The sequence below is a fragment of the Cyprinodon variegatus genome, unplaced genomic scaffold (genome assembly GCF_000732505.1).
Source record: "Cyprinodon variegatus isolate N-32 unplaced genomic scaffold, C_variegatus-1.0 Scaffold91, whole genome shotgun sequence".
NCBI classification, from domain to species: Eukaryota; Metazoa; Chordata; class Actinopteri; order Cyprinodontiformes; family Cyprinodontidae; genus Cyprinodon; species Cyprinodon variegatus.
This window is the reverse complement of record NW_015150544.1, coordinates 924,794-935,684: the sequence shown is the minus strand read 5'-3', so window position 1 is coordinate 935,684 and position 10,891 is coordinate 924,794. Positions and strand designations below refer to the sequence as shown.

Below are 10,891 nucleotides of genomic sequence, written 5' to 3'. Positions count from 1 at the left end.
ATTGATTGATTGATTGATTGATTGATTGATTGATTGATTGATTGACCATAGCTAGTTTGCAGGTGTTCTGAAAATACAGTTGTTTTTGCTTTTTTTTTAGCATTTAACCTCTAAATATGTTTTGATATTTTTTTTTTGTTAGTTACCCTCAACTGTTTGCAGAACATATTACATTGTCAGTGCAGCTGAACCTTACTGTTCTCTACTTTCTAAGATTGCAACATTTCTCTTTTGCAGTGTTTTCCTTTGCATGTATTTTATTTTAGTCAATTTTTGTGTGTTTTATAATCCCATTGTTTTGTTTCTAGTACTTTTTGTATTTGCTGACTGTTTATGTATTTCCAGTGCATTTGCACCTCCGGGCTACTATACTGTATACCTGTACTATACAGACACAAAGTCCGAACAACACTGGGATTAACCATGATGAGCATTAAGCCTAATACAATCAATATTAAACTTCACAATGTTTTTTTTAGGTAAATAGATTTAATGGAACTATTAGATAAAATTGTGCATTAAAAAAAATTTAAAAAGAAATAAATGGGTCATGTTAGGTGTATTAATTCAGAATATAACAGGGAATGAATATTGGTTGTGAACATTATCTTTTTTTTTTACTTAAACATTATTTTACCTTTTCAAAAGGAGAAGGTAATAAAATATATGAATAAAAGGAAACCAAGAAGGCTAATAAAACAGCAGAAATCTGAAAGTATTTAGAAAGCAACACTGCCCCCGTTCAGTATGAATTCATTTATTCATGAATTGAACTTCACAGACACATTCTCACAAACCACTGTTCATGGAAATGCAGATAAGTTCAAATATAGACATACAATCAGGATAAGATACATTTAACCTTATACAGTATAGTCCTAATGTTGGCCTCAAGATGAATCTCACAATGCATTAAAGCAGAGAGTTTTCTGAACACTCCTTCCAACCATTATTTTTGCAGAATATTTTGATTGATTGTACTGGTATTACGTATATTTCAAAGGATCTAAATGTTCCAGGAAGCAGCGCTGGCACCGTGATGTAATTTTACTGTAAACTAGCCTTGAAGTAAATTGAGTGATTTCTTTTTAATCTTACAATATTTCTGAAAGGGAAACCAATAAATAATCAGAGCAGCTGTCCAAAAGCCAAGAAGTATTCAAAGAGAGCTTTAGAAATAACAGGATTAAGCAGAAGCAGCTGTTTCGATGGTGAGTAATGCACTCAATGCATCCATAGATTTATCATGGCATGCTTGTTCACAGAGCAAACCTCCACTGACGAAGAAGAATCATATTGAAACTTGCTTAAAGTTTGCTGCAGAACATTTTGACAAGCCAGGAAAGAACTGGGAGAATATAGTTCCTTTAAATGAAACCAAAATGTTGGTTTTACTAGATGTCATTGCAGTCTGCATTGTACCAAAAAGGTCTGAGTTCAGATCCCAGCCTGGGGTCTTTTGCATGGAGTTTGCTTGTTCTCTCTTCACATGCCTGGATTCTGTCTATGGTTGTTTGTCATGTGTGTCTCCATGTTTCCCTGCAACAGATTTAACCCTGGCCAGGCTTTATCCTGCAATTCACTGCTGCAGATGAAATCAAACTGAAACTGCACATTTTCTATTCATCCATCCATCCATACTCCAGGAGTATTAAGATTTGGAATTGGAAAGCTGTACAAAAAGTACACTGCCATTTCTAAATGAATAAATGTCTTCATTTTTATGAACAAAGTATTCAGGAAATGATGCTGACGCACAAACCCAGAAAATATGCAAAGGTAACTGGTGCAAGTTCAGCATCGGAACTGGAATCAATCTTTTGAGTGCAATTTTTTTTAAAAAGGGACAGAGAAGGAGAGCATGTGTCTACATGTGACATGGATCCCTGTGGTAGGTCGCAACAGACCTGATGCTGCAGCAGGACGATGACCCTATACATAAAGCCAGTTTAGCAATGACAGCATATTCATGTTATAGAAAGGTCCAATCAAAGTCAACACCTAGACAGAACATTTAATATTTTCATTTCTACTTAACAAGTGGGCAGTATTTGTGATGCTACATTAAATAAAACCTTCCCAAAAATAAGGGTTTGTGAATACTTTAAAACACTTAAGGATTCATCTGGAGGAGTCTGAAGAAGTTCAAATCAGAGTGGATGTTACCTGCTGTTACTCCACCGCTTTTCTCACTCAATCCGCCCTTAAATACATGCTGTCTTCTGATTAAATACAGTTTTTTTGTTGTTGTCCTGTACTATCCGGTTGCACTCCACCCACTCTTGCTCCTTGGATATTTCCACTCGGAGGCAGTTCTATTATCTTTGCACCCATCTGTCACAGGGATTTAGATAAATTCATGACGCTGAATGTCATTGTTAGGACTCCGGCCCTTAATACTCCACCCTATTGCTCGAATCGGCTGACATATTTAATATTTCATAATCTCATCACCTCACAATCTCTATTTCACCTGAATAATCTTCTATACTAATCTGCTGAACTGATATAGGATTATTTCTTTATTTTTATTTTTTTTTCCAGAGTGTATCATAAATGCTCTTCCCATTTTGAAATAATGAGTCCAATTAAAGAGATTATAGATGAAATGTAGCAAAATAGCATATTTGTGCGGACTTTGAGAATTTTTCCAGGTTGATCTTTTGCCCTGGGGGCCTTTTCCAAACGCACACACACACCCAAACACATAAACACACCCACAGGCCAGGGGATGAAGTCTGCCAATCCCCTCTGACAGATGACCTAGTCATTGCCTTTGCAACATCTGCAACTTAGTCTTTGCTGTCATTAAGCTCCCTCTGAGCTTTAAGGAGGATGCCCTGATGGCGGACAATCATAAAGCAGCTGAATAAATGTCTATAGATACGATGGATATCAATAGCTCCAACTCTCTGCCTTCAGGGGAAGTTCCTGAGCAACATCTACATCTATTGGAGGATCTCTCTGATACTGCATGCTGGAAAGCTTAAACATGAAAGGTGCAAACATTTGGATTCACATTTGGCTGTGAATGGAACCAGGTTTATTGGTGCTGAATCTTTGTTTAATGGTTTTCGGATCAAAATGATCCCGCTGGGTCCTTTTAAGGAGTTTACATGAAGATCTTTTTGATTCAGGCTGATGTGACCTCCAGGACTGAGCAAGCAGACAAAGCTGCTTTTTAATCCTTGCTGTGAATTACTTTCAGACCTGAGCCTGGACAGTAAGGTAGGAACAAAGAAATAGAAGAAATAATATTTTCTCTTTTAGATTTAGAGCTATGCAGAAGTGATACGGGCATTGCATTGAAGACTTGTAAAAGGTGAGCATATATGAATCTGACAGATAAGGAAAATGAGGGAAATCTCTTCTTACTAAGCTTCAGATCCAAGTTCCATCAAACTGCTGCCACCATCTGTTCAAACAGTTTTAACCCTTTCTCTTGTTTTGTATAATAAAATCATTCATCTACAGCTTAAAACTCCTTAAAAGATTCCCTTCACCATGGAGCACTCCCCATCAATGAACTCAACAGTGGTGGATGGAGACGAGCCGGAGGACCACCGACCCCTCCTTCCACCACGGATGGTCCCACCTCAGGCCTACTCGCCGCAGTGTGGACCACACCACACGGTCCAGACGTCCATTGATCACACAGTGTGGTTGGACAGAACCCAGGCAATGGCTACAACACCTCTATACAACGGCCACCTCTATGTGACGGCAACACCTCGATCCAGCAGGAGGAGAGAGAAAACTAAGGGCAAGGAGAAAAAATATGAGAAAAGGCCACAAAATCCAGGAACAAAGGAGCGCAACCAACAAAGCAAAGCTAAATATCTTGGCTCAAATAGACTCCAGGAGACAGTCACGTCCTTCACTGATGTACCAATCTCCCCTTGTGGATCCCCGTTTAAGGGCCACAGCAGGTCCAACCTGGATATCAGGGATGTTGAAGGTCGAGGGTGCCGCAAGTCGGGCAATGTTTCTCTGGAAATGCATGATCGCAAGAGTCTCCCAGAGATCATCATCACCAGTAAGGATGACAACGTTCAACAGCAACCGCATAAGGCGCCACAATTTCACCAGCGCCCAGGAGAAACCAGGGGTCCACTTCCAGGGGCCAAGCTCTTCCGCAGGAGCCCCAGCCCCAGTCCTCAGCACAGCCCCAGACGCAAAGAGGACGCCAAGAAGGACTCATATTGGAGGACACACAACATCGGCTGGCGGTTGGTCCGCAGGAGGGCCCTGTTTTTGAGGAGGCAGCGGCTGAACGACTGCGCCCTGGCTGTGGGCTTGTTTGGAGTGTTCATGATGGTGATGGAGACGGAGCTGTCCTGGAGCATCTACAGCAAGGTCAGAGTGCTTCTGGAGTACTAACACTCTGCAAGAGTAATTTCACACATCATATTGCCCAGTTCTAGTGACTAATATGTTCACTATTTATAATAAAGGACAGGAAAATGCAACATTAGATTAAGTTGTTTTCAATTAGCAGCAAGTTTGAGCACCACTATTAGTTTTTTTTTACTTTTACATTTCTGCATTCATTTGCCTTTTTGGAGTAGGGGATTATTTGCAATTTATTTTTAGATAAGTCAATACTGAGAATGAATATACATTTTGTGAAATCTTTCATATCTCTCATTCAGTTCTTCTACGTTATTCTGCTTGCATTTTTTCAGCTTTGTGTTTGCGGTGGTGAGCTAAAATAAAAGATGTTTATTGTGAATATTTTTTCATGTGCTTTTCCTCCAGAGCTCCATCTACTCCCTTTCTTTCAAATCAGTCATCAGTTTGTCAACGCTCATCCTGCTGGGCCTCATTGTTGCCTATCACTGCTGTGAGGTGCAGGTACAACAGCTGGTCATTCTTAAATCATTTAAAATGATCCTTCATGCATCTGTTGAAATCTCTGAAATCAAAGGCATTATTATTATTATCATTTTGGTATCTTTGAAAAGCTTACAATGGACTGCTTTATTTCTTAGGATCTTCTTTCCTGAATTGTGTTTAAAAAAAAAATACTCAGCGGTATGAATGCAAACTTTTTTTCAAAACATATTTTTGGCATAGATACAAAACCCTATCCCCAGAGGAGAGATTTATATATTTGCTGATTCCAAATTTGGCTAATTGTAGCTCCTGGGGCCATTCTTAGCTCCTACTCCCTCATTTTTAAGGAAGGATTACAGGAAGAAAACAAAAACATTCCAAACCGGTACTATAAATGAAGAACTGTATCTCAGACACTCTAAAAAAATTACAAATTGAATGCATAAAAACATTAAATATAAATAATGAAATATAAGAATATATTATATGTATAATTTAGTGCTTATGTCTGAAAATGGGTAAGAAGAAGGCTGAATCCCAAACCATCCCCTAAACACTAACCCTCTATTTACACATTCCCCGTGGAGGGTCAGCCACATTAAGGGTCGTCCCAAACCACGTAGTGGGTAGGGCTAGTGGACAGTTCAGCCCTTAAATAGTGCATTAGTGCTGGCTCACTAGAATCTGGCAGCAGGTGTAATGGTGAACTAATGGCAGAGGAAACATGTGCATATAAGTACCTCTGGTTTCCTGCATCTTTATCAAACATACAGAAAATTATAAGTTAGGAAAAAGAAAAAGATGTAATTAATCCCTAAATGGAACGTCCTCTTTGAAATACGGTAGTTTTATTTGAATGGATAGATTTTTTTTTAAAGAAAATGGTAGGTATCACTGCTGCCTTGCAGCAAGAATGTTCCTGGTCCGATTCCCGGCCTGAGATCTTTCTGCATGGAGTTTGCATGTTCTCCCTGTGCATGTGTGGGTTCTCTCTGGGTACTCCAGCCTCCTCCAAAAAGTCAAAAAAAATATATATATATTTTAATTGGCTTCTCTAAATTCTTCTTAGGTGTGAGTGTGAATGGTTGTTTGTCCTGTTTGTCTCTTTGTTGCCCTGTGATGGTCTGGTGACCTGTCCAGGGTGTACCCTGCGTCTCGCCTGTAGACAGCTGAAGATAGGGATCAGGAACTCCCCGCGACCCCAAGAGGGATAAATGTGTCAGTAAATGGATGGATGGATGGATTGATGGAAAATGGCAAATGTTTGGTGTTATATTATGTTAACCTGTGCCACAGAGCTACAACCACACACATAGGAATGACTGCTTTTCCTTTCTCTTGGAGGTGGGAGGCCATCCTATTCCCATTTATACCCCTCAAGTACAGTCCAAACACCTTCCACAGCTGCAAGTGTAACATTATTGCGAGTGACACTTAATAGTTAAGGGTTAGTGGTTAGTGAGCGGTTTGGGGTTTAGCTCCTTTCTCTAGTCTGTAACACCATCTTCCTGATTTCTACTTTACTTATGAACCCATGCTACTCAGAAGTAACCTGGCAGTAGCCAGATTGATATGTGTAGAACTGAGTTTAGTTCTAGTTATCAATCTGGGATGGCTGCAGTTCAATCTGTCCATGAAAAGGACGGACATATAGTACAATACTTCGAGCTGATTGGGTGACGTGCCAGAATTTAGCGAATGGCTGAAGCTCTCTATCATAACACCAAAATAATATGAAGGTGAGCAAATCTTTATGTCACACAGTGTAAATGTGAAGAAATTATGTGTTTTTATTGAAAAGTTGGACATCCTTAAGATAAATAATGTATAATATAATATTCATTGGCACAATAAGTTTAATTTAGAAAAATTCTAATTGATTTCATCCAACTTAGAATAAAATGCGGAATTCAAATGGATCTTGGAATTGTGGCTATGTTGTTTATCTCTGGTCTATTTCTCCAATTCCCATTTTTCCAATGCTGTCCGCAGAGAAATAGTGTCTGCAGTCCTGGGCCGTTCCCTGGGCTTTCTTCCAATGGAAGGACTGGAGGGAAAGGTTTTAGACTTGAACTTTTTCCCAACAGTTTTTAACCAAAACAAATGCCCTCTACATAAAGTCCTTAATATTACCACATCATATAGATGTTGTTCCTCCCAATCCTATATATAACTTAAAAAACAGGGGACTAAGGGAGCTACCATGTGGTATCCCGTTTTAAATAAAAAAAAAAACAAGTTAAAATTGAGAGAGTTGGTAAAAGTAGCTTATTTATTATGATACACTTTATCCTAAACAAAATAAAAAACTAGAATAGAATCCTGCTTCAGCTTCATATTTTTTTCTCACCCCTGTGACAGCTTTACGTTCATGATATTGGTGCAGAGGACTGGAGGATAGCCATGACCACGGACCGATTTGCTCTGATTGTCTTGGAGCTGGTAATAGTGGCCATCCATCCCTATCCGGTGGGGCTGTTGGCATACTTCCAGAAGACCCAGGTCCGTACCACGCTCTCAGAGACGGAGCTGGAGATCATGCTGGCTTTGCCCATGTTTCTCAGGCTGTACCTGCTGGGTCGAGCAATGATGCTGCACAGCCGCCTCTTCACAGACACGGCCTCCCGGAGCATCGGAGCACTAAACAAGGTCGGGGGAAGGTTTTCCTTGACCTGCTTTCTTTAATCTGGCCCAACGGCAGTTACTGTACATTAATGTGTAAATACAAACTTAAAACTTTTAATTACAAAGTGTCCAGGGGGAAGCAACCTGTCTTAAAGGGAAAATATTGGGCAATGACTTGTGCTAGCTTTCAGTTTTGTACATTTCATCCTCATCTGTTTATATCCTCATCTGTTTGTGTCTAGGTGGGCCGAGAGGTCTGTAGAAGTGTGACGCTTGAGGTGTGACTAACAGTTTCACTTTCATTTACCCTGCTGGTCTTAAACATGCTAATACTGTCCCTCAGTGACTCCTTTACGTTTCCTTTTCCATATCAGCACATGTCCACCCGGCTAATCCCTCACATTTTAGTGCTATTTAAAACTGATGAAAATGATGCCTGCATCCCTCCCTCCTTCCCAAAAGTGAACCTATTGTCCATGTATCCAGACAGATTGCAAACTCTCTTCTTATCCCTCATCTCCTCTGTGTTATGTAAGGATAATCTGACAGGTGCTATTTTAAATAGTCTGGCAAAGTACCATCTCTTTTTTTTTTTTCAAAACTATGACATAATACATGTTTTTTTATCGTTAGATCCACTTCAACACCAGGTTTGTTGGGAAAACGCTAATGACTACCTACCCTGGCACCGTCCTGATGATTTTCAGTGTTTCTCTGTGGATTGTGGCAGCATGGGGCCTACATGTGTGTGAAAGGTAGGCCTGTTGATTGTTTCTCTGTTGTTTGAGGAAATTCATAGTAGGTCATATAAATTAAAAATTTTTATATATCTCTATAAAAGTCCTAGACTTTTTTTTACCCACAAATACCATACAAAGGTTTTGTATCATAACTGATTCCTTTTATTTATTTGTTTTCCCTCTTGATTTGTTGAAGAAGCCATACATTGTTGTGAACATCGTGAAAACAGTCAAATGTTATTGTATTTATTGTCTTGCACTCATTTTCAGAGGTGTAGACATCTCTGAATAAATGATTTTTGTCACAACTTTAACATGACTATATGCAGTAAACTTTAACTGACATGACATACAGTATGAGAACCCTTAGCCAGGCATTTCAGCATTCAGCCTCCCAGAATACTGAAGTAAAGCTTTTCTGGTTGGATTGTTCAAAGTCTGCAGAGCTGTTATAAAGACTAAAAATAATAATTGTAAAAATGTATAGGTAAGCAGATTTTCTTCCTGGTAGTCCTAGTTTAAGTTTCCTATCACCTCGGTGGAGAATATTCATAGATGGGATAAAAATAAACAAACTTTTAAATGAAATGTCTAAATACATTTTGGCAAAATAACAATGCATAGAACCACAGGAAACCATCCTTGCAGCAACACATGCTTCCAGCATCATGATCTGATGTTGCTTTCTTCTAAAACAAATAGTGTTTTTCCATAGGTGTATGAATGATGTCTAAATACCAGTTGCTTTTGACCCCAAAAACATCAGTTGTTTGGCAGAAAAGGGAATCTGAAAAGAGATTTTGTTATTGAGCATCACTGTGAGTCAAAAATCATTTAGAAACGACTCTGTAAGAAGAATATTGAAGTTGTGGAAAAGTCTAAAAAAAAAACTAAATCTTACCGGAAATATGTGGGTTCAGGTAAACAATGCATTGAAGACATTTTAGGACCCAAAATGAATCAAAGTACATGGGATCATGAGAAAGGGCTGCAAACAGGAGCAGTCCTTAATGATCAGCAGAGCTTTATCAATGTAGAGCTAAGATGTGGGAGCTTCAGTAATATATTCCTTTTAAGGAGAACTGAACGATGCAATTTAGTTGAAAAAAATGTGTGCAAATATATTCATCCCAACTGTTGCAGCTTTTCATCCCTGTAAGTCAAAATCTGGTTGCATGCTGTAGAGTAGTCCAATTCACAAATTCCCTAATCACATCACTGACCAGTTTTCCTGTGTATATAATGTGTGTTCACATTTTCTATTCTGTTTTGCTCTCAAAGAGATCAAGCAAAATCTCCAGTCAGTTCTGATGAATCCACTGCATACATTTCTAAAACTTTATCAAATCTAATTATTTTCAAAACTTGAAATATTATTTGCTCCCTGCTGATTAATAACACAAAACCGTGTATTTATTTCTCGATCAAAGCTTTGGACAAACTAGTATTTTACTGCTGATTTTGTTTAAATCATAGCAATTTTTTTGTTTTGTTTGGCTTATTTTTTGTTGTTGCTTTTTTTAAGTATAATTTTTTAAGTGTTATAATATTTTCCTACTGTACAAACTGCATAGTTGATACAGAGGACTGTTTACGTGGGGCCCTCCAGTCTTTATACCTGTAGAGCGGGTGGTCCGACATTAAGTCGGACCCATTCTCTATGACTCTAGCAGGGCTGTCCTCTTTCACTGATCCTCTTCATAACCTTTATGGACAGGATTTTTAGGCGTAGCCAAAGGCCGCAGCGGGTCTGGTTTGCAGACCAGTGGATCTCATCCCTGCTCTTTGCAGATGTAGTGTTTCTTTTCGCTCCCTCCTGCCAAGATCCACAGCATACAGTGGATACAGGGCGTTTGGCAGCTGAATGTGAAGTGGCCAGGATGAGAATCATCTCCTCCAAGTCTGAGGCCATGGTTCTCAAGTAGAAAAAAGGTGGCTTTTCCCCTTCAATTAGAAGGAGAGTTCCTGCCTGAAGTGGAGGGCTTCAAGTATCTTGGGTGTTCACGAGTGAGGGGAAAAGGGAGCGGGAGATCCATAGATGGCAGAAGTGGGTAGGGAGCCAAAAGTTTAACGCAAGTAAGAGAAGCACTACTTTAATGTTTTTTTTTTATGTTAAAGATAAAAAGTTGGTAAAAAGCCTACTTGAGTACTGAGTTATTGTTGGATAGTAGCATCTAATTTAATGCTTAGAAATGATGCAGACAGACACACTTAATGTGCAAAATCTGGTGTTAAAAACAAAAAAATTGTATGAAAAAATAATGCAGAGGAAATACTTTTACCATATTTTGTTTCCGCATAAAATGTAGAAAACCAATCCTTACAGTAACAACTGTGTACATTTCAGAACAGGATAAAGACCTTCCACTGATAATATCTACTGTGTATTGTATGTGTATGTGATCTTGGAATTAGAAATAGAAACAGTAAATCTCTTTATGTCCCACAATAGGAAAAATGTGGTGTTTACAGCAGCAAAAAGATTATAGAAAAAAAAATGGTCAGACGAATGTGGATCTTAGAAAAATGTATAGGAATAACATAATAGTGAAGAGTTAGAAGATAAATAATAACATACTGTACTGTAAAGTGTTTTAACATTATAAAACTGTGCACCTGGAGAATAAATAACTAATATACAGCTATAGGAAATTTTAACAGTAATGGATATTTGAAAATAGAAGCAACAT

At 38.6% G+C, this 10,891-nt stretch overlaps 1 protein-coding gene across 1 annotated transcript in view; it reads left to right on the top strand.

Annotated features, from left to right (window-relative positions):
* The first annotated feature begins 3,504 nt into the window (after nt 1-3,504).
* LOC107084045 (small conductance calcium-activated potassium channel protein 1-like) overlaps nt 3,505-10,891 on the top strand; it is a 12,159-nt gene continuing 4,772 nt past the window's right edge. Inside the window, exons 1-4 of the mRNA XM_015373689.1 lie at nt 3,505-4,356; nt 4,759-4,854; nt 7,198-7,485; nt 8,095-8,216. Coding sequence (XP_015229175.1) covers nt 3,505-4,356; nt 4,759-4,854; nt 7,198-7,485; nt 8,095-8,216 — 1,358 coding nt within the window. The remainder of the gene's footprint in view (nt 4,357-4,758; nt 4,855-7,197; nt 7,486-8,094; nt 8,217-10,891) is intronic.